Source organism: Bombina bombina, chromosome 1 (assembly GCF_027579735.1).
Source record: "Bombina bombina isolate aBomBom1 chromosome 1, aBomBom1.pri, whole genome shotgun sequence".
NCBI classification, from domain to species: Eukaryota; Metazoa; Chordata; class Amphibia; order Anura; family Bombinatoridae; genus Bombina; species Bombina bombina.
The window spans coordinates 376,358,603-376,384,288 of record NC_069499.1 but is presented as its reverse complement, the minus strand read 5'-3'; the positions used below and the strand labels follow the sequence as shown (position 1 = coordinate 376,384,288).

The 25,686-nt window shown below is 35.6% G+C and overlaps 1 protein-coding gene across 1 annotated transcript in view; it reads left to right on the top strand.

The window, feature by feature from the left end:
• LRP1B (LDL receptor related protein 1B) overlaps positions 1 to 25,686 on the top strand; it is a 2,715,774-nt gene that overhangs the window by 1,865,443 nt on the left and 824,645 nt on the right. The window contains exon 34 of the mRNA XM_053698264.1: positions 1,213 to 1,353. Coding sequence (XP_053554239.1) covers positions 1,213 to 1,353 — 141 coding nt within the window. The remainder of the gene's footprint in view (positions 1 to 1,212; positions 1,354 to 25,686) is intronic.

Here is a 25,686-nt window from a genome sequence, read left to right as displayed (position 1 = left end):
ATAAATATATATTTATATACATAGTCACATTTATTGGAGTAGCCATGTTAGTCCAGAGATTTAGATATCTAAATAATAAGAGTATTGCATTGAGCAATGATTCTTTTTTATTGGACTAACTATACATTTATAAGTTGACAAGCTTTCAGGAAGAATGCCTTCCATTTTCAAGTCTAAAGCAATAATGACCAATTTGATGGAATTTACAGATTATATCTTAAAACACAGGATGGCTAAAAAGAACAGAAAGTGTTACAGAGGTCTGAGTGTAGGGGGAGGGTGTCGTAAAAATCGTGAGGGGGTTTAGGATACCAAGGTAGACAGTGTCCACTGAAGTAGAACAGGGAAATATATGTAAAACCAGAGGCGTAACTAGAAACCACAGGGCCCAGGTGCAAGAATCTAAGAATTTGTCAGTATTGATTTAGACTTGAAAAGGGAAGGCATTCTTCCTGAAAGCTTGTCAACTTATAAATGTATAGTTAGTCCAATAAAAATGTATCATTGCTCATTGCAATACTCTTGTTATTTTGATATACATACATACATATATATATACATATCTTTAGCAATTAGTATATATCGCTATGTTAAAGCACTTTGCTGGCTTTTTTTTTCTAACACCCAGGATCTTATATCTTTGAGCCATTATAACTTTTGTGTGCAATATGTTATAAAAATTATTTTTAATAGACAGTCTTTTTCTGAGTGGGTTCTGCTTGTGAGTGAGGCAGAATGGCAGCTCTGTATTGTTTGGTTACTGGGAAGGGCTGATCAGAGTTATGTGTATGTATGCATGTATGTATGTAAATATGTGTATATGAATGTATGTGTGAACATAAATGTGTATGTATGAGTGTGTAGGTGTGTATTTGTATGTATAGTAGTACCTGAGGGGTGGGGAGGCAGCAGCAGAGCTCAGGTAACTGGCAGAAAAGTTTCCTTCTTTTGCTATTTTAAATGCAATTAGGGAATTTGTCCACCTGTGATCATGGCTAGCGGGTACTTGTTTAATTGTGCAATGACGCTACCTGCTATTGGGCAACCAATTGCAAAAGAGCAGGGTCTCATTCACACTGTTCAGATTAGTCCTGGCAATTTTACACCAACAGCTCAGAGCTGGAGGAAGCAGTGGTCTGAAGATGATGATGATGTCTACTTTAACAGTGTATAAATAAAGAATTACAATTTTTATGTGTTTTTTTTCTCCAGATAATAAACTATGGTGGGCTGATCAAAACTTGGGGCAAATTGGAACATGCAACAAAAGAGATGGAAGAAGCCAGTCTGTAATGAGAAACAAGACATCAGGAGTAGTGCACATGAAGCTATATGACAAGGATTCCCAGCAAGGTAATGTCATGTCATGCATCTTAGAAATAATGAAGATTACTGTTTAAATGAATCTATACAGTAACCATTATTGCAGGCATTATTATTTTTTATAAGCTATTCCATTAGTCTATACAAAACAGGTAATGAAGGAAATAATTATGTAAATCATATATTTCATCTGCATGAACTATTAAAAAAGACTCAAGCACACAATCCCCCCCCCCCCCATGATGTAATTAAAGGAAAATGTAAAAGGCTTTACATTTTACATTTTTGAAAGAATTCTATTTAGTACATTATTGTTTTCTTCATTGAGACTACAGTCACTAAATACTTTAACCTCAAATCAGTTGTGAATATTCTGTTTGTCCAATAAACTTTTTTTTTACTCTTCAGTATTTTATATCAATAATTAAAGGGATATGAAACCTAAAATGCTTATTTTATGGTTTAGATAGAGCACTGGTTTTCAAACCTGTCCTTAGGCGTCCCCATCAGGCCACTTTTTGAGGATATCTGAACTGGAGCACAGGTGAAATAATTAGCTGATTAGTAAACATACGCCTAGATTACGAGTCTTGCGTTAGGGTTAAAAAGCAGCGTTGAGAGGTCCCAACACTGCTTTTTAACGCCCGCTGGTATTACGAGTCAGGCAGGTACAGGTGTACCGCTCACTTTTTCTCCGCAACTCGAGCATATCGCAAATCCCCTTACATCAATTGCGTATCCTATCTATTTAATGGGATTTTCCTAACGCTGTTATTACAAGTCTTGGAGAAAGTGAGTGGTACAGCCTCTCCTGTCAAGACTCCTAACACATTTAAAAGTCAGTAGTTAAGAGTTTTATGGGCTAACGCCGTAACATAAAACTCTTAACTAAAGTGCTAAAAAGTACACTACACCCATAAACTACCTATTAACCCCTAAACCGAAGGTCCCCCCCCACATCGCAAACACTTAACTAAAGTTTTTAACCCCTAATCTGCCAACCGGATATCACTGCCACTTAAATAAATTTATTAACCCCTAAACCGCCGCACTCCCGCCTTGCAAACACTAGTTACATTTTATTAACCCCTAACCTGCGGTCCCTAACATCGCCAACACCTACCTACATTTATTAACCCCTAATCTGCCACCCACAACGTCGCCGACACTATACTAAATTTATTAACCCCTAAACCTAAGTCTAAACCTAACCCTAACACCCCCCTAACTTAAATATAATTTAAATAAAACAAAATAAAATAACTACAATTAACTAAATTATTCCTATTTAAAACTAAATACCTGTAAAATAAACCCTAAGCTAGCTACAATATAACTAATAGTTACATTGGATCAGCCAATAGGATTGAAGTTCATTTGTATTTATTTTAACTAGGTAGTTATTAAATATTTAATAACTATTTAATAACTATTTAATAACTATTGTACCTAGTTAAAATAAATACAAACTTGCCTGTAAAATAAAAATAAATCCTGAGATACCTACAATGTAATTATTAGTTATATTGTAGCTATTTTAGGGTTTATTTTATAGGTAAGTATATAGTTTTAAATAGGAATAATTTATTTAATTGTAGTTATTTTATTTAGATTTATTAAAATTATATTTAAGTTAGGGGGGTGTTAGGGTTAGAGTTAGACTTAGATTTAGGGGTTAATAACTTTATTATAGTGGCGGCGACGTTGGCGGCGGCAGATTAGGGGTTAATACATTTAATATAGTTGCAGCGACGTTGGGGGGGCAGAGTAGGGGTTAATAAATATAATGTATGTGTCAGTGATGTTGGTGGCAGCAGATTAGGGGTTCATAAGTATAATGTAGGTGGCGGCAGTGTACGGAGCGGCAGATTAGGGGTTAATAATATAATGCAGGTGTCGGCGATGTCGGGGACGGCAGATTAGGGGTTAATAAGTGTAAGATTAGGGGTGTTTAGACTCAGGGTTCATGTTAGGGTCTTAGGTGTAGACATAAAATGTATTTCCCCATAGGAAACAATGGGGCTGCGTTAGGAGCTGAACGCTGCTTTTTTTGCAGGTGTTAGACTTTTTTTTCACCCGGCTCAGCCCCATTGTTTCCTATGGGGAAATCGTCCACCAGCACGTTTAGCCAGCTTACCGCTACCGTAAGCAACGCTGGTATTGAGGTGAGATGTGGAGCTAAATTTTGCTCTCCGTTCACTATTTAGAGGCTAACACCGGGTTGAAAAAAGCCTGTAATACCAGCGTTGTTTGCAGGTGAGCGGTGAGCTGGAATTGAGAGTTAGAAATGCACAGCCTTACTGACAAAACTCGGAATCTAGCCAATGGTTATTTACCTGCTCTCATCCAAAATAATCCTGAAAACCTGGCCTGTTTGGGAGGCCTGAGGACTGGTTTGAAAACCAGTGAGATAGAGCAAACAATTTTAATCAGCTTTCAAATGTACTTCTCTCATTAGATTTGCTTTATTCTCTTGATATCCTTTACTTAAAGTAGTAGCAAGCTACTACTACTGGGAGCTAGCTGAACACATCTGGTGAGCCAATGATAGAGGCAATTATGTGCAGTCACCAATCAGCAGTTAGCTCCAAGTAGTACATTACTGCTCTTGAGATTGCCAAGGTATGCTCTTCAACAAATAATATCATGAGAAGGAAGCAAAGAAAATAAATTGGGCTTTGTGTCTCTTTAAGCACTAAATTAAGAGAAATCTGTTTACAAAGGGCTGGATTACAAGTGGCACACTGTTTAGCACGTTTGCTCATCCGCAAACATCACTAGAAGTAAACTTTTAATGCGCTCAGGTTAGCGCATATTACAAGTTGAAAGTAAATTGTCTGCATGTGTGCTAAAGCTGACAGCTAACGTCAGGGCTTCATACATTGCGACTGCGCTAACACCAATCACACCCACTAACCCAACACTGTGTTAGACCTTCAATGCTAACTCTAAGTGAGTAATAAATATTTTACATTCATATGCTCTTTACATATAACATTTTTTTTATATTTATTTAATGTAGCCCAAATTAAAATGTTTTGAAATAATTTGATATCCTCTCCTGTGAACAAAAGATACATATAGCTATAAAATACATAGAACTGTTTTACTAAATACTTAAAGCTATAAGCTGCATAGAGCTATTATCAATAAATCAATATTTTTAAGGAAAATTGAAAAAAGGAACAATTCTGAATATACATTTCAATAAAACATTTTGGGCTAGATTACAAGTGAAGCGCACAAATAGTATCACTACTTTGCATTAACAACGCCCAAGTGCAATCTATAGCGCTTCTATTTCCGCATTCATATTACAAGTCCAAAAATATTTTTAGTGCTCAAGCAATAGTCTAGTGCGCACTAATATCTCCACGAAGAGACCGAAAGGCATGCAGAGGTAAAGTAGCCGATATTGCCAATTATACACACCATCCAACTACGAACTATTACATCAAAATGAAACTGGGCACTTTATAAACTACAGAACTAAGAAATTATACAGGCACAAGGAACGTATATTTAAAGGAAAATACAATTGGGACTAGTCGTTTATTGAAACGATTCATATATATACACATATTTTTTACTTTTCTTCTCAAAGTGTGACTTTACTTTATTTTGTGTGCAAACAGTCAAACCTTTTGTACCAAAATAATAAGGTGGATTGGTGATATATCAGCTATTCAGCTACTACCGCAACATAAAGAGTGGTGCACCACTATATTTCTAAACTTGCAAACAAGTTGTATATGTAAATACCCAATTTTATTTTAACTCTATGCAATAGGATTTTTAAATTATTGAAATACTTGCCTTTACTCTTTAAGTTCTTAAATATTTAAGACCGGTCATAAAATTAGGATTTTACCTATGTGTTTATTAAAATAAATGTGTTTGTATTTTATAACAAATTTGCTTTATTGATTTCATAATATATTCAAACAACATTTGCCTATATTAGTGACACTTTCCCTGCTGCTGTTTAGCACAATCGAACCAATTCAGGATTTTACCTATGTGTTTATTTATTGAAATAAATGTGTTTGTATTTTATAACAAATTTGCTTTATTGATTTCATAATATATTCAAACAACATTTGCCTATATCAGTGACACATTCCCTGCTGCTGTTTAGCACAATCGAACCAATTCAGGATTTTACCTATGTGTTTATTGATATAAATGTGTTTGTATTTTATCACTTATTTGCTTTATTGATTTTATATATTTGCCTATACCATTGACACATCCCCTGCTGCTGCTAGCGCACTCTCACCAATTTATATATTTCTTGTATCTTTCCATTATATATCTGTCTTTGGGAGCAGATAGGTGATAGTGCAAGGGGCAATTTGCGCACCATTAAGAATTCCATAATCCAAATAATATATTCAATCACCATGGAAAGAATAAATAATAACAATACTACAAAATATTCAATATTAGTGCAAGAATTAACTGATGAAAATAATGCATATAATGCAATAACATATATTGAATCAAGCAAGTTTTAACAATTTCACACTATGGTCCTGTTTTCTTTTCTCTTTTGAGGAATCTTCAAATGAACACTTCCCATATAAGACTGCTAAGGATTGCATTATTTTCATCAGTTAATTCTTGCAATGATATTACCAATTTGGTTTTGGTTTATATAGTAATATTGGTTCACTATTCACCTTTTTTATTTTTAATACTGCAAAATATGTCATATGTAAATGTCTGTTATTTGTACAAATATGTCATATGTAAATGTCTTATTTGTACAAATATGTCATATGTAAATGTCTGTTATTTGTACAAATATGTCATATGTAAATGTCTTATTTGTACAAATATGTCATATGTAAATGTCTGTTATTTGTACAAATATGTCATATGTAAATGTCTTATTTGTACAAATATGTCATATGTAAATGTCTGTTATTTGTACAAATATGTCATATGTAAATGTCTGTTATTTGTACAAATATGTTATATGTAAATGTCTGTTAGTTGTACAAATATGTCATATGTAAATGTCTGTTAGTTGTACAAATATGTCATATGTAAATATATGTTAATTGTACAAATATGTCAGCCATTCATTTTCCTCTTCTCTCATATTACTTCTATTTCTATGGGACTAGTTTTTCCCCCAAAAGGTTTCTCACAGCTGTTAAAAGCCATATGTTAGAGGATTAATAACTATCTATCTATCTATCTATCTATCTATCTATCTATCTATCTATCTATCTATCTATCTATCTATCTATATATATATATATATATATATATATATATATATATATAATAATAATAATATACATGTTTAAAACACCTAACATGGAAATCTGTAAATTGTATTTTAAATCAGACCTCGGATGTAACCACAACGTTCCAATAAAAAAAATATTTCAGTTTGTACATACATTTTTAAATAGATTTAATGAATTTAGCTGTTGCTTTGGGGAGTGTTTACCTCTGGTTGTGTATAAAGATATTGGGGGGTAGTTATCAACGTGTCCATTCCTGCCTTCGCCGGCCCAATACGCCCGCCTAAGCTCGCCTACCTTTGCCGCCGCGGACCTGAAAAAATACGCCTCAGTTATCAAAAAAAGCTGTCAAAAAGCCGCGGGGCAATGAGCAGCGGACTGTGAGAGTAATCACTCATGTGATCTCGCTGCTCTTCAGCTGTTTGACAGCTTTCTTGCTAGCCTGTCACTAAGCACGCACACTATCTACACTGTTCTACCCCCTATACCGGCGCCCCCGTAGCCCCCGCAACTAAATAAAGTTACTAACCCCTAAACCGCCGCTCCTAGACCCCGCCGCAAGTCTTATAAATGTATTAACCCCTAAACCGCCGCTCCCGGACACCGCTGCCACCTACATTATACCTAGTAACCCCTATCCTGCCCCCCCTATACCGTCGCCCTCTATAATAAAGTTATTAACCCCTATCCTGCTGATCCCGCACCTCGCCACAAATAAAAAAATAGTTTAACCCCTAAACCGCCGCTCCCTGAACCCGCCGCAACCTATATTAAATTTATTAACCCCTATCCTGCCCCCCCTACACCGTCGCCACCTATAATAAACTTATTAACCCCTATCCTGCCCCCCCTACACCGTCGCCACCTATAATAAATTTATTAACCCCTATCCTGCCCCCCACTACACCGCCACCACTGTAATAAAATTATTAACCCCTAAACCTAAGTATAACACTAACCCTAACACCCCCCTAACTTAAATATTAATTAAATAAATCTAAATAATATTTCTATTATTAACTAAGTTAATCCTATTTAAAACTAAATACTTACCTATAAAATAAACCCTAATATAGATACAATATAAATAATAATTATATTGTAGCTATCTTAGGATTTATTTTTATTTTACAGGTACCTTTCAATTTATTTTAACTAGGTACAATAGCTATAAAATAGTTATTAACTATTTAATAGCTTACCTAGCTAAAATAAAAAGAAATGTACCTGTAAACTAAAAACTAACCTAAGTTACAATTAAACCTAACACTACACTATCATTAAATAAATTAAATAAACTACCTACAAATAACTACAATTAAATACAATTACATTAACTAACTAAAGTACAAAAAATAAAAAAAGCTAAGTTACAAAAAATAAAAAAAATAAGTTACAAACATTTAAAAACATATTACAACAATTTTAAGCTACTTACACCTAATCTAAGCCCCCTAATAAAATAACAAACCCCCACAAAATAAAAAAATGCCCTACCCTATTCTACATTAAAAAAGTTCAAAGCCCTTAAAAGGGCCTTTTGTGGGGGCATGCCCCAAAGAGTTCAGCTCTTTTGCCTGTAAAAGAAAAATACAACCCCCCCAACATTAAAACCCACCACCCACATACCCCTAATCTAACCCAAACCCCCTTAAAATAACCTAACACTAATCCCCTGAAGATCATCCTACCTTTAGTCGTCTTCACTCAGCCGAGCAGCGATGGAACTGAAGAGGACATCCGGACCGGCAGAAGTGATCATCCAAGGGGCGCTGAAGAAATCTTCCATCCGATGAAGTTATCCTCCAAGCGGCGCTGAAGAAATCTTCCATCCGGGCGAGGTCATTTTCCAAGAGGCGCTGAAGAAGTCTTCTATCCGGGCGAGGTCATCGTCGAAGCCGGGTCTTGAATCTTCATCCCGCCGACGCGGAACATCCTTCTTTCCCGACGAACTACCGACGAATGAAGGCTCCTTTAAGGGACGTCATCCAAGATGGCGTCCCTTCAATTCTGATTGGCTGATAGGATTCTATCAGCCAATCGGAATTAAGGTAGGAAAAATCTGATTGGCTGAGGGAATCAGCCAATCAGATTCAAGTTCAATCCGATTGGCTGATCCAATCAGCCAATCAGATTGAGCTCGCATTCTATTGGCTGTTCCGATCAGCCAATAGAATGCGAGCTCAATCTGATTGGCTGATTCCCTCAGCCAATCAGATTTTTCCTACCTTAATTCCTATATTAGGGTTTATTTTAAAGGTAAGTATTTAGTTTTAAATAGGATTCATTTAGTTCATAATAGAAATATGATTTAGATTTATTTAATTAATATTTAAGTTAGGGGGTGTTAGGGTTAGTGTTAGACTTAGGTTTATGGGTTAATAATTTTATTACAGTGGCGGCGGTGTAGTGGGGGGCAGGATAGGGGTTAATAAATTTATTATAGAGGGTGGTGGTATAGGGGGGCAGGATAGGGGTTACTAGGTATAATGTAGTTGGCGGTGGGCTCCGGAAGCGGCAGTTTAGGGGTTAATATGTATAGAGTAGCTTGCGGTAGGCTCCGGGAGCGGCGGTTTAGGGGTTAATATGTATAGAGTAGCTTGCGGTGGGCTCCGGGAGCGGCGGTTTAGGGGTTAACATATTTATTATAGTGTCGGTGGGCTCTGGGAGCGGCGGTTTATGGGGTAATAACTTTATTTACTTGCGGCGGTGTAGGGGGGGACAGATTAGTGGTGTTTAGACTCGGGGTACATGTTAGGGATGTCTGTCAGCAGCGAACTTGTACTTTCGCTATGGTCAGACTCCCATTGATTCCTATGGGATCCGCCGCCTCCAGGCTGGCGGTTTGAAAACCAGGTATGCTGGGCCGTAAAAGTGCCAAGCGTACCTGCTAGTTTTTTGATAACTAGCAAAAGTAGTGAGATTGTGCCGTACTTGTGTGCGGAACATCTGGAGTGACGTAAGAATCGATCTGTGTCGGACGGAGTCCGGCGGATCGAAGTTTACGTCACAAAATTCTACTTTTGCTGGTCTGTAGCCTTTGATAACTAAGGCGAATCAGCCTCACCACAAATACGCTGCAGAATTCCAGCATATTTGAGGTTGACGGCTTGATAACTACCCCCCAGTGAGTTAGAAGGTGTATGAATAAGATAATATTCACACTACTTTGATTGCACACAGTAATGTACTAATAAAATCAGTTATAACATCAGTGCATTTTACTTTTATATGCTATGGGCTATACTACTGTACACATAACATATATTGCAGGGCATTGGCCGCTACAATCTACAATTAGATCCATAAGCTAGTATTCTAAATGTAATGAACGTAGAATGGTTAATTACAAAACCTTGTTATGGGAGACATAGGGGCCGAATTATCAAGGGCGGAACGGCCCCTGATTCCCCTGTTTCCGCACAAGCTTTCCACTGCTCCTTAACTAGATCTACCGCCTCTGAGTGGCAGACAGCAATCAACCTGATTGAATATGATCGTGTTGATTGACACGCCCTGCTAGCGGCCCGATTGGCCGTGAATCTCCAGGGGGCGGCATTGCACAAGCAGTTCAAAAGAACTGCTTGTGCAATGTTAAATGCCAACAGCATATGCTGTCGGCATTCAGCCATGTCTGTAGACATGATTCGCTGAGTAGTTCATGTTGGACAGACCGATGATCAGATTACAAGATCAGATTACATGTGTCTTGCTAATGATAGCGCATACGATAACCAATTACTTGACTGCATTACCATTAGTGCGCAACTTTTATATTACAAGTCAATGTTAAAGTGCATTAACCAGAGAAGGGCTAGCAAAGTAGACTTTGCTCAAGCTTAGGCTATACTTTCAATGGATATCGTTTGTGTGCTAATTTGCACTGGTATTACATGTTGAAAGTTATAGTTTGAGGTCAAACAAAACCTGAAGACCTGAAGTAAACTGTAAGGGTTAAACATAAAAGTTCACAAAACACTTCACAAACATTATACACATATATACCCTTTTAAATAAAAATATATATCGTATTAACATTTTTAAGAATGTTTTAAAAGGGTCAAAAAGAAAATGGTATATAAAAAAATGTTTGACAATGTATATATCTATGTCTAAATACGTGTGTGTGCATATACATTGCTACATAGGTGTGTACATGAGTAAGTATGTAAACATATACATATATATATATATATATATATATATATATACACATAAAAAATAAACACATACCTGTATATTCACATGTATCTATCATCTGAGGAGGAATTTAGTGTGGTTGCAGTATACAAAATCTTGAAGTTAAGCTGCATCTGTCTTTCACTCTCACGCTAACTTTAACTTTCAACTTCTAATACAAGCACTAGCGTGGCCATGGTTATTTTTTTACTCTGTGCGCATTTAGTGCACAAGCAAAAAGTTATTTAGCGTACCACTTGTAATCTGGCTCATAAAAGGAAGTGCTTTATTTAATGAGACAAATTATAAACATGTGTGAGATTTTTGTGTACCCTTAATATACTCTTACACCGAGTATGGGCTAGATTACGAGTGGATGGATATTTAGTGCTAGATGGAGGCTTTTTTCACAAGTCAGGTTGCACTTGGATTATGAGTTCAAAGTAAAAAGTTAATGTGAGAGCAAAAACTCAAAGCGCATAAAAAGTGGAACTTCAAATATGTTTTGTGCAATTTGTTGTCACGCGTAACAGTTAACCAGAGCCCTGCAGTCGCACTATCCCGACGCGCACTAAGTTCAATTGCACTAAAGAAAGCGTGTTTACTCTAAACTCGTAATATCCATGCTATTTCCATTGTGCGCAAAGAGCTGCAAAACATCCCATATCACTATAGTTAGCTTGCCACTCATAATCTAGACACATATATATATAAAGTCATTATTAAGCACTTAGGATTTTTGATCCTTTGAAGCAGTTAAAATGTCCACTGACCAGTTAAAAATTAAGGGCTGTATTACGTGTAAAGTGCTATAGTTTGTTCACAGGTGATATTGGGTTTTCACGTTGGTTTTTGCGCAAATTAAATTGCGCTCACATTACAAGTTGAAAGTAAATGCAAACGCATGATTACCGCAAACTCAGAGCTCTGGTCAACTGTTTCGCAAAAATAAAAAGTGTCACAAAACACTTATAATAGCAACATCTAATAATAATTATTAAAAAAAATTTGCACAACAAAGGTATAAAGGCAAAGGGCTTAACCATAGACATACATATACATATGTATATATACACACTCGCCGATCACTTTAATAGGTACACCTGTTCAATTGCTTGGTAATACAAATAACACAAATTGCTAATCAGCCAATCACATGACAACAACTCAATGCATTTAGACATTGAGGCGTGGTGAAGATGACTTGCTGAAGATCAAACCGAGCATCAGAATGGGGAAGAAAGGGGATTTAAGTGACTTTGAACGTGGCGTGGTTATTGGTGCCAGACAAGCTGGTCTGAATATTTTGAAAACTGCTGATCTACTGGGAATTTCATGCACAACCATCTCTAGGGTTTACAGAGAATGGTCCGAAAAAGAGAAAATATCCAGTGAGCGGCAGTGCCTTGTTGATGTCAGAAGTCAGAGGAGAATGGACAGACTGGTTTGAAATGATAGAAAGGCAACAGTAACTGAAATAACCACTCGTTACAACCAAGGTATGCAGAATACCATCTCTGAATGCGCAACATGTTGAACCTTGAAGCAGATGGGCTACAGCAGCAGAAGACCACACTGGGTGCCACTACTGTCAGCTAACAACAGGAAAATGAGGCTACAATTCACACAGGCTCACCAAAATTGAACAATAGAAGAACGTTGCCTGGTCTAATGAGTCTCGATTTCAGCTGCGACATTCAGATGGTAGAGTCAGAATTTGGTGCAAACTACATAAAAGCATGGATCCATCCTGCCTTATTTTAACGGTTTTAACGGTTATTTATTCATATATATGTATACATATACAACATTAGACATATATATATATATATATATATATGTCTATGATGTTTTTAGCCTTGCCTGAGTTGTCATATCTTTGAGCCTTTATATTTTTTTTGTGTAATTTGTGTTAAATAATTTTTATTAGATGATGTTATTATGAGTGTAACTGTACTGTGAAATATATTTTTGATGTGTTTTGTGACACTTTTTAGTTCCGCGAAACAGTTAACCAGAGCTCTGAGGTTGCGGTAATCATTCTAGTGTAAATTGCAATTGCGCTCATGCATTTGCATTTATTTTAAACTTGTAATACAAGCGCAATATGTACACATGTATAGACATATATATGTTCATTGGAGCCCTTTGCTGTCAAGTAGTTGAAAACATGTAGAGAATATTTATGCAATATACAGTATATTTAATAAAGGTTTTAACTATGGGGTCGATTTAACAAGGGTTGAATGGCTGCGAATCTGCAGGGGGCAGCATTGCACAATCAGTTCACCAGAACTGCTTGTGCAATGATAAATGTTGACAGCGTATGCCTGTCAGACATGAAACGATGCGGAGTATCATGTCAGCCAGACATTGTTAAATCGGCCCCTATGTATTTTCTGTAAATGTATTTCAAACTCCAATGTTCTGCACATAGTGGAATATGTTCTATGTTCACGTAGTTCTGAACGCATAGATATTATATAATTACCGTTCTCAGTATTTGGATACCTTTCTTATTTATTATGTGTATAAGTACCTATAGACTGTGAATTGCTACACCTTTTATAGGACTTTTCTTACTTTTTCATTTGGATTAGGTTTAACACCGTCAAGAGTGCATTAATCTTGTTTTTACACACACATATATATATATATATATATATATATACACACATATATATATATATATATATATATATATATATATATATACAGGTAGAGATATATATTGTACCAAAATAACATCAGATATATTTGGAATGTGAAATATTCATATTTTCATAATAGATTAGTTCACTTGAAAATATGCATTCAGTTTATCCCTCTAGTGTGTCCCCCAACACACAAACACACTTTTTTGTTCCATTAACTACTATGGGGGAATAGGTTATATTGGAAGTTTGACTTTTTGAGCGCATGGGGTAAGTGTGCGAAAGATAACTTTTACTTTTAACTTGCAATACGAGCCCAATCCGATGCACGCAAAAAGTTTACTTCTAGCACTGTTAGCGCATGAGCGAAAGCACTAAATAGCACTCCACTCGTAAAATTGTATATATTTTAAATATTCCTTTGTAGACTTTGAATTTACCTTATGTTATGTTTAGCTTTGTGAGGTATTTGTTTTCTTTATAGCATATCAATATTCAGCTGCCCATGTTCCATCATTGATGCTAAGGATGTTTCCCTTACTCCAGTAATGTGAACCAATAAGATAGAAGTAAGATATAAGGAAAGATTTAGGCCCTTCTGCTATGTTAAATTTTTTTTTTTTTAAACTTACTGCACTAATATACAAATTTGTTTAACAGGCCATGATTTATGCAACGCATATAAAAAACATGGGAAAATTATGTCTTGATTTGTTCTCTATTTTTGCCCCTTATTAGACCAGTCATGCACAACTGCCATAGCTAAAATCATGATTTGACTGATAAACAAACTTGAGAGTAGACATGTGCGGTTCGTTTCGGATTAATTCGGAAATTCGGTAAATTCGGTAAATTCGGAGATTCGGATCGATTCGGATTTCCGAATTAAAATACTTCCGAATCTACCGAATGAATCCGAAATAGCTGCCGTATCTCCGAATAAATCCGAATTAGCTCGGTAAAATTCGGCATTTCCCCATAGGAAACAATGGGAGTTTCGGCTGAAAAAAAACCTAACACCGCAGCCCCATTGTTTCCTATGGGGAAACACTAAGTCTGCACCTAACACCCTAACATGTACCCCGAGTCTCTAAACACCCCTAATCTAACACTTATTAACCCCTAATCTGCTGCCTCCGCTATCGCTGACACCTGCATTATTTTATTAACCCCTAATCTGCCGACCGAATATCGCCGCCACCTACATTATAACTATTAACCCCTAATCTGCTGTCCCTAACACCGCCGACCCCTACATTATAGTTATTAACCCCTAATCTGCCTCCCCCAACGTCGCCGCAATCTAACTACAAGTATTAACCCCTAATCTGCCGACCCGATATCACCGCCGCCTACATTATAGATATTAACCCCTAATCTGCTGTCCCTAACACCGCCGACCCCTACATTATAGTTATTAACCCCTAATCTGCCTCCCCCAACGTCGCCGCAATCTAACTATAAGTATTAACCCCTAATCTGCCGACCCGATATCGCCGCCGCCTACATTATAGCTATTAACCCCTAATCTGCTGTCCCTAACACCGCCGACCCCTACATTATAGTTATTAACCCCTAATCTGCCTCCCCCAACGTCGCCGCAATCTAACTACAAGTATTAACCCCTAATCTGCCGACCGCAAATCGCCGCCACTATAATAAATGTATTAACCCCTAAACCGCCGCACTCCCGCCTCGCAAACACTATAATACATTTTATTAACCCCTAATCTGCCCTCCCTAACATCGCCGCCACCTACCTACAATTATTAACCCCTAATCTCCCGCCCCCATCGTCGCCGCTACTATAATAAGGTTATTAACCCCTAAACCTAAGTCTAACCCTAACCCTAACACCCCCTAACTTAAATATAATTTAAATAAAACGAAATAAGTTTACTATAGTTAAATAAATGAATCCTATTTAAAACTAAATACTTACCTATAAAATAAACCATAAGATAGCTACAATATAACTAATAGTTACATTGTAGCTATCTTAGCATTTATATTTATTTTACAGGCAACTTTGTATTTATTTTAACTAGGTACAATAGTTATTAAATAGTTATTAACTATTTAATAACTACCTAGCTAAAATAAATACAAATTTACCTGTAAAATAAATCCTAACCTAAGTTACACTAACACCTAACACTACACTATCATTAAATTAACTAAATAAATGAATCCTATTTAAAACAAAATACTTACCTGTAAAATAAACCCTAATATAGCTGCAATATAACTAATAGTTACATTGTAGCTATTTTAGCATTTATATTTATTTTACAGACAACTTTGTATTTATTTTAACTAGGTACAATAGCTATTACATAGTTATTGACTAATTAATAGCTACCTAGTTAAAATAATTACAAAATTACCTGTAAAATAAATCCTAACCTAAGTTACAATTAAACCTAATTAACTACAAGTACCTACAATTATCTACAATTAAATAAACTAAAGTACAAAACCCCCCCACTAAATTACAAAAAAAAACAAACACTAAATTACAAAAAATAAAAAAATATTACAAGAATTTTAAACTAATTACACCTAATCTAAGCCCCCTAATAAAATAACAAAGCCCCCCAAAATAAAAAAAAATGCCCTACCCTATACTAAATTACAAAAGTTAACAGCTCTATTACCTTACCAGCCCTGAACAGGGCCCTTTGCGGGGCATGCCCCAAAGAAAACAGCTCTTTTGCCTGTAAAAAAAAAACACAATCCCCCCCCCACATTACAACCCACCACCCACATACCCCTACTCTAACCCAAACCCCCCTTAAATAAACCTAACACTACCCCCTGAAGATCTCCCTACCTTGAGTCGTGTTCACCCAGCCGGGCCGAAGTCTTCATCCGATGGGGCAGAAGAGGACATCCAGACCGGCAGAAGTCTTCATCCAAGTGGGGCAAGAAGAGGTCTTCCATCCATCATACAAGTACCAAAATACAAACAAACACTAAATTACAAAAAATAATAAAATATTACAATAATTTTAAACTAATTACACCTAATCTAAGCCCCCTACTAGCTATTAATATAGCTTCAATATAACTAATAGTTACATTGTAGCTATTTTAGGATTTATATGTATTTTACAGGCAACTTTGTATTTATTTTAACTAGGTACAATAGTTATTAAATAGTTAATAACTATTTAATAACTACCTAGCTAAAATAAATACAAATTTACCTGTAAAATAAATCATAACCTAAGTTACAATTACACCTAACACTACACTATCATTAAATTAACTAAATAAATGAATCCTATATAAAACTAAAGACTTACCTGTAAAATAAACCCTAATATAGCTGCAATATAACTAATAGTTACATTGTAGCTATTTTAGCATTTATATTTATTGTACAGGCAACTTTGTATTCATTTTAACTAGGTTCAATAGCTATTAAATAGATATTGACTATTTAATAGCTACCTAGTTAAAATAATTACAAAATTACCTGTAAAATAAATCCTAACCTAAGTTACAATTAAACCTAACACTACACTATCATTAAATAAATTAACTACAAGTACCTACAATTAAATGCAATTAAAAAAACTAAACTAAAGTACAAACCCCCCCCCACTAAATTACAAAAAATAAAAAAATATTACAAGAATTTTAAACTAATTACACCTAATCTAAGCCCCCTAATAAAATAACAAAGCCCCCCAAAATAAAAAAAATGCCCTAACCTATACTAAATTACAAAAGTTAACAGCTCTATTACCTTACCAGCCCTGAACAGGGCCCTTTGCGGGGCATGCCCCAAAGAAAACAGCTCTTTTGCCTGTAAAAAAAAAACACAATCCCTCCCCCCACATTACAACCCACCACCCACATACCCCTACTCTAACCCAAACCCCCCTTAAATAAACCTAACACTACCCCCCTGAAGATCTCCCTACCTTGAGTCGTGTTCACCCAGCCGGGCCGAAGTCTTCATCCGATGGGGCAGAAGAGGACATCCAGACTGGCAGAAGTCTTCATCCAAGCGGGGCAAGAAGAGGTCTTCCATCCATCAGAAAAGTACAAAAAAACAAACAAACACTAAATTAGCAAAAATAATAAAATATTACAATAATTTTAAACTAATTACACCTAATCTAAGCCCCCTACTAGCTATTAATATAGCTACAATATAACTAATAGTTACATTGTAGCTATTTTAGGATTTATATTTATTTTACAGGCAACTTTGTATTTATTTTAACTAGGTACAATAGCTATTAAATAGTTAATAACTACCTAGCTAAAATAAATACAAATTTACCTGTAAAATAAACCCTAACCTAAGTTACAATTACACCTAACACTACACTATCATTAAATTAACTAAATAAATTAATCCTATATAAAACTAAATACTTACCTGTAAAATAAACCCTAATATAGCTACAATATAACTAATGGTTATATTGTAGCTATTTTAGCATTTATATTTATTTTACAGGCAACTTTGTATTTATTTTAACTAGGTACAATAGCTATTAAATATATATTTACTGTTTAATAGCTACCTAGTTAAAATAATTACAAAATTACCTGTAAAATAAATCCTAACCTAAGTTACTATTAAACCTAACTCTACACTATCATTAAATAAATTAACTACAAGTACCTACAATTAAATACAATGAAATAAACTAAACTAAAGTACAAAAAAAACAAACACTAAATTACAAAAAATAAAAAAAATTACAAGAATTTTAAACTAATTACACCTAATCTAAGCCCCCTAATAAAATAACAAAGCCCCCCAAAATAAAAAAATGCCCTACCCTATACTAAATTACAAAAGTAATCAGCTCTATTACCTTACCAGCCCTGAACAGGGCCTTTTGCGGGGCATGCCCCATAGAAAACAGCTCTTTTGCCTGTAAAAAAAAACACAATACCCCCCCCCACATTACAACCCACCACCCACATACCCCTACTCTAACCCAAACCCCCCTTAAATAAACCTAACACTACCCCCCTGAAGATCTCTCTACCGTGTCTTCACCCAGCGGGCCGAAGTCTTCATCCGATCGGGCAGAAGAGGACATCCAGACCGGCAGAAGTCTTCATCCAAGCGGGGCAAGAAGAGGTCTTCCATCCATCAGAAGTCTTGATCCAGGCGGCATCTTCTCTGTTCATCCATCCGGAGCGGAGCGGCAGCATCCTGAAGACATCCCACGCAGAGCATCCTCTTCTTTCTTGATCCGACGACTAGGTGACTGTACCTTTAAGTGACGTCATCCAAGATGGCATCCCTTGAATTCCGATTGGCTGATAGGATTCTATCAGCCAATCGGAATTAAGGTAGGAAAAATCTGATTGGCTGATTTAATCAGCCAATCAGATTCAAGTTCAATCCGATTGGCTGATGGAATCAGCCAATCAGATTGACCTCGCATTCTATTGGCTGTTCCGATCAGCCAATAGAATGCAAGCTCAATCTGATTGGCTGATTGGATCAGCCAATCGGATTGAACTTGAATCTGATTGGCTGATTGAATCAGCCAATCAGATTTTTCATACCTTAATTCCGATTGGCTGATAGAATCCTATCAGCCAATCGGAATTCAAGGGACGCCATCTTGGATGACGTCACTTAAAGGTACAGTCACCTAGTCGTCGGATCAAGAAAGAAGAGGATGCTCTGCGTGGGATGTCTTCAGGATGCTGCCGCTCCGCTCCGGATGGATGAACAGAGAAGATGCCGCCTGGATCAAGACTTCTGATGGATGGAAGACCTCTTCTTGCCCCGCTTGGATGAAGACTTCTGCCGGTCTGGATGTCCTCTTCTGCCCGATCGGATGAAGACTTCGGCCCGCTGGGTGAAGACACGGTAGAGAGATCTTCAGGGGGGTAGTGTTAGGTTTATTTAAGGGGGGTTTGGGTTAGAGTAGGGGTATGTGGGTGGTGGGTTGTAATGTGGGGGGGGGTATTGTGTTTTTTTTTACAGGCAAAAGAGCTGTTTTCTATGGGGCATGCCCCCGCAAAAGGCCCTGTTCAGGGCTGGTAAGGTAATAGAGCTGATTACTTTTGTAATTTAGTATAGGGTAGGGAATTTTTTTATTTTGGGGGGCTTTGTTATTTTATTAGGGGGCTTAGATTAGGTGTAATTAGTTTAAAATTCTTGTAATTTTTTTTATTTTTTGTAATTTAGTGTTTGTTTTTTTTGTACTTTAGTTTAGTTTATTTCATTGTATTTAATTGTAGGTACTTGTAGTTAATTTATTTAATGATAGTGTAGAGTTAGGTTTAATAGTAACTTAGGTTAGGATTTATTTTACAGGTAATTTTGTAATTATTTTAACTAGGTAGCTATTAATTAGTCAATAACTATTTAATAGCTTTTGTACCTAGTTAAAATAAATACAAAGTTGCCTGTAAAATAAATATAAATGCTAAAATAGCTACAATGTAACTATTAGTTATATTGTAGCTATATTAGAGTTTATTTTACAGGTAAGTATTTAGTTTTATATAGGATTAATTTATTTAGTTAATTTAATGACAGTGTAGTGTTAGGTGTAATTGTAACTTAGGTTAGGGTTTATTTTACAGGTAAATTTGTATTTATTTTAGCTAGGTAGTTATTAACTATTTAATAGCTATTGTACCTAGTTAAAATAAATACAAAGTTGCCTGTAAAATAAATATAAATCCTAAAATAGCTACAATGTAACTATTAGTTATATTGTAGCTATATTAATAGCTAGTAGGGGGCTTAGATTAGGTGTAATTAGTTTAAAATTATTGCAATATTTTATTATTTTTGCTAATTTAGTGTTTGTTTGTTTTTTTGTACTTTTCTGATGGATGGAAGATCTCTTCTTGCCCCGCTTGGATGAAGACTTCTGCCAGTCTGGATGTCCTCTTCTGCCCCATCGGATGAAGACTTCGGCCCGGCTGGGTGAACACGACTCAAGGTAGGGAGATCTTCAGGGGGGTAGTGTTAGGTTTATTTAAGGGAGGTTTGGGTTAGAGTAGGGGTATGTGGGTGGTGGGTTGTAATGTGGGGGGGGGGTTGTGTTTTTTTTTACAGGCAAAAGAGCTGTTTTCTTTGGGGCATGCCCCGCAAAAGGCCCTGTTCAGGGCTGGTAAGGTAATAGAGCTGTTAACTTTTGTAATTTAGTATAGGGTAGGGCATTTTTTTTATTTTGGGGGGCTTTGTTATTTTATTAGGGGGCTTAGATTAGGTGTAATTAGTTTAAAATTCTTGTAATATTTTTTTATTTTTTGTAATTTAGTGGGGGGGGGGGGGGTTGTACTTTAGTTTAGTTTTTTAATTGTATTTAATTGTAGGTACTTGTAGTTAATTTATTTAATGATAGTGTAGTGTTAGGTTTAATTGTAACTTAGGTTAGGATTTATTTTACAGGTAATTTTGTAATTATTTTAACTAGGTAGCTATTAAACAGTAAATATCTATTTAATAGCTATTGTACCTAGTTAAAATAAATACAAAGTTGCCTGTACAATAAATATAAATGCTAAAATAGCTACAATGTAACTATTAGTTATATTGCAGCTATATTAGGGTTTATTTTACAGGTAAGTCTTTAGTTTTATATAGGATTCATTTATTTAGTTAATTTAATGATAGTGTAGTGTTAGGTGTAATTGTAACTTAGGTTATGATTTATTTTACAGGTAAATTTGTATTTATTTTAGCTAGGTAGTTATTAAATAGTTATTAACTATTTAATAGCTATTGTACCTAGTTAAAATAAATACAAAGTTGCCTGTAAAATAAATATAAATCCTAAAATAGCTACAATGTAACTATTAGTTATATTGAAGCTATATTAATAGCTAGTAGGGGGCTTAGATTAGGTGTAATTAGTTTAAAATTATTGTAATATTTTATTATTTTTTGTAATTTAGTGTTTGTTTGTATTTTGGTACTTGTATGATAGATGGAAGACCTCTTCTTGCCCCACTTGGATGAAGACTTCTGCCGGTCTGGATGTCCTCTTCTGCCCCATCGGATGAAGACTTCGGCCCGGCTGGGTGAACACGACTCAAGGTAGGGAGATCTTCAGGGGGGTAGTGTTAGGTTTATTTAAGGGGGGTTTGGGTTAGAGTAGGGGTATGTGGGTGGTGGGTTGTAATGTGGGGGGGGGGGATTGTGTTTTTTTTTTTACAGGCAAAAGAACTGTTTTCTTTGGGGCATGCCCCGCAAAGGGCCCTGTTCAGGGCTGGTAAGGTAATATAGCTGTTAACTTTTGTAATTTAGTATAGGGTAGGGCATTTTTTTTATTTTGGGGGGCTTTGTTATTTTATTAGGGGGCTTAGATTAGGTGTAATTAGTTTAAAATTCTTGTAATATTTTTTTATTTTTTGTAATTTAGTGTTTGTTTTTTTTTGTAATTTAGTGGGGGGGTTTTGTACTTTAGTTTATTTAATTGTAGATAATTGTAGGTACTTGTAGTTAATTAGGTTTAATTGTAACTTAGGTTAGGATTTATTTTACAGGTAATTTTGTAATTATTTTAACTAGGTAGCTATTAATTAGTCAATAACTATTTAATAGCTTTTGTACCTAGTTAAAATAAATACAAAGTTGCCTGTAAAATAAATATAAATGCTAAAATAGCTACAATGTAACTATTAGTTATATTGCAGCTATATTAGGGTTTATTTTACAGGTAAGTATTTTGTTTTAAATATGATTCATTTATTTAGTTAATTTAATGATAGTGTAGTGTTAGGTGTTAGTGTAACTTAGGTTAGGATTTATTTTACAGGTAAATTTGTATTTATTTTAGCTAGGTAGTTATTAAATAGTTATTAACTATTTAATAACTATTGTACCTAGTTAAAATAAATACAAAGTTGCCTGTAAAATAAATATAAATGCTAAGATAGCTACAATGTAACTATTAGTTATATTGCAGCTATCTTAGGGTTTATTTTACAGGTAAGTCTTTAGTTTTAAATAGGATTCATTTATTTAACTATAGTAAACTTATTTCGTTTTATTTAAATTATATTTAAGTTAGGGGGTGTTAGGGTTAGGGTTAGACTTAGGTTTAGGGGTTAATAACCTTATTATAGTAGCGGCGACGATGGGGGCGGGAGATTAGGGGTTAATAATTGTAGGTAGGTGGCGGCGATGTTAGGGAAGGCAGATTAGGGGTTAATAAAATGTATTATAGTGTTTGCGAGGCGGGAGTGCGGCGGTTTAGGGGTTAATACATTTATTATAGTGGCGGCGATTTGCGGTCGGCAGATTAGGGGTTAATACTTGTAGTTAGATTGCGGCGACGTTGGGGGGAGGCAGATTAGGGGTTAATAACTATAATGTAGGGGTCGGCGGTGTTAGGGACAGCAGATTAGGGGTTAATAGCTATAATGTAGGCGGCGATATCGGGTCGGCAGATTAGGGGTTAATACTTGTAGTTAGATTGCGGCGACGTTGGGGGGAGGCAGATTAGGGGTTAATAACTATAATGTAGGGGTCGGCGGTGTTAGGGACAGCAGATTAGGGGTTAATAGCTATAATGTAGGCGGCGGCGATATCTGGTCGGCAGATTAGGGGTTAATACTTATAGTTAGATTGCGGCGACGTTGGGGGAGGCAGATTAGGGGTTAATAACTATAATGTAGGGGTCGGCGGTGTTAGGGACAGCAGATTAGGGGTTAATAGCTATAATGTAGGCGGCGGCGATATCGGGTCGGCAGATTAGGGGTTAATACTTATAGTTAGATTGCGGCGACGTTGGGGGAGGCAGATTAGGGGTTAATAACTATAATGTAGGGGTCGGCGGTGTTAGGGACAGCAGATTAGGGGTTAATAGCTATAATGTAGGCGGCGGCGATATCCGATCGGCAGATTAGGGGTTAAATAATGTTATTATAGGGTTTGCGATGTGGGGGGGCCTCGGTTTAGTGGTTCATAGGTAGTTTATGGGTGTTAGTGACTTAGTGTACTAAATGGGTGTTAGTGTAGTAAAAACATACCGAATTTCGGAACGGAATAGAACCGAATTCAGCCGAATCCGAATAAATCCGAAACGAATTTATTCGGATCCGAATAAATCCGAAACGAATTCATTCAAATTTTGCCGAATCAGATTCGATCCGAAACGAAATTCTAAAAGTCCGAATCGATCCGAACCGAAAACGAACCGAATTTTTTAGCGGTGCACATGTCTACTTGAGAGATAATCTTATGGGAAAATTAGACTTTATTGAATTCTGTTTCCTACCGATTAGATATTAAAATATATTCCTGCAGGCAAGTGCTCAAGGTCTTTTGAATTTCATTTTGACATTAGTTCAGGCTTTAATACTTGACAAACAAAGCTTCTTTTTTAGAAGTGCACTCAAAAAATTAAAGCCTTTTATCCCCATTCACAGTCCTGTAGCTCTGTTATTCGTGTAGCTTTTTAACACCGCAAGACACATTACAGTTCATTGAACGAGTCTTCTTTGAAAACCTGTTGACTTAGTGTCAGTTCTTTTATTTCAGCATCTTAAAACTGTTATCAGTCTATGTATATCCTAGATCAAAAGTACACTGTAGATTACAAAAAGTATGTCAATTTAAATAACAGTTATGTTATTGCTGATATGCTGCAGGTTTAAATATAGACTAGCACTTTATGGTTTTGTTATGATAAAGTGCTGTGTGTGCTACAGATGTGTTATAATGTGTTGCTCATTGTGTTTATTGCAATTCAAATATGTGATGAATATGAGAATAGTTTAAAATAATTATTTTTTACAATACAAATGTATTTGTAATTATCATCTTCAACATATAAAATATGGTGTGTAATCACTGGCTAGAAACATTCATATGTAATTCATAGCATAAAACATGAAAGCGCTCAAGCGATCGAGTTTACTTTCAAATCGTAATACGAGTGATAAGCCCGACGAGCGCAAACACCTGCGAAAAAGCCCTTTTTGCTCATGCACAAACTTCTTCGCTCAACTTGTATTCTGGACCTAAAAGTTTACACTTATTTTGTCAATATTTTAGCAGCTAATTAAAACTTTAAAAAATACATCTACATGTTATTCTTTGAATGCATCATTCTTTCTATCTAGCATTTATTTATTGTTTATGTTTAATATCCCTTTCAATTATTTAAAAAAGAGCAATTTGTTTAATTTTAAAAGGCTATCAAATACATGTTTAAACAACAAATTCCTGCTTTATTATCATTTGTATAGCAGCGCCAAATTCCGTAGCGCTGAATAAATATAGATAGCAAGAGAACAAAGAAAAATTGATAATACAAGTAAATTAGAAAGTTGCTTAAAATTGCCTTCTCTGTCTGAATCATTAAAGAAAAAAAAATTGGGTGTAGTATTCCTTTAATTAAATCAAAATTGTCAAAGGCTGAACTACATGGTTTTCTCAAACTAAAGAGCCTTAAAGCTTGTTTTCAGTGCACTTGTAAGGAAATTTAAACACATCCATGAAATACCTTGTTTAACCCTTACAAGCACTGTTGATCAACCAATCAGCAAGCGCTACTCAGGTGCTGAACCAAAAATGGGCCCACTCCTAAGCTTACATTCCTACCTTTTTAAATAAAGATACCAAGAGAACAAAGAAAATTAAAAATAGGAGTAAATTAGAAAGTTGCTTAAAATTGCATGCTCTATCTGAATCATGAAATAAAAAATTGGGTTTTGTATCCCTTTAACTACAGTGTAACAACATTAAAAAAAAATCCTAAAACATCAAAATATTACTACTCTCTATAGAATGTGATAAATTAACTGATTTCTATAAGAAATCAATTGGTTGGTGGTCTAGGCTTTGATTAACTGTACTGACATAATCAAATCTGAGTTTTGTAGACAAATGACTTCGAATTTACATAAAGCTATCTTTGTACATCGATAATAACAGTAAAAATGTATTTGTCATGAACATATTGAATATATGTGACAATAAATGTATGATTTATACACATTTTTACTTACCAGTTCCCTCATCTCATGGGAAGAAAAACTGGAAAATATTCGTATAAAATGGTCTAACCAGCAATTTCATGAATCTTTGACTTGTATATGTGCTGAGTTCAATTCCCATTACTCATAACCTGGTGTTGACCTTTGTCTGTGAAAGATATTGAAACGACACCTACTTACTGAATATCCAGGCAAGAGGATTGAACTCTAGGGCTAATCACTGCAAACCCCTAGAAATCTATGTCATAGCTTATTGCTTCCCTGCTGTATTTCCAATGTCTTGTTGTAATCTCTCAATTCACAGTCACCACAATACAAAA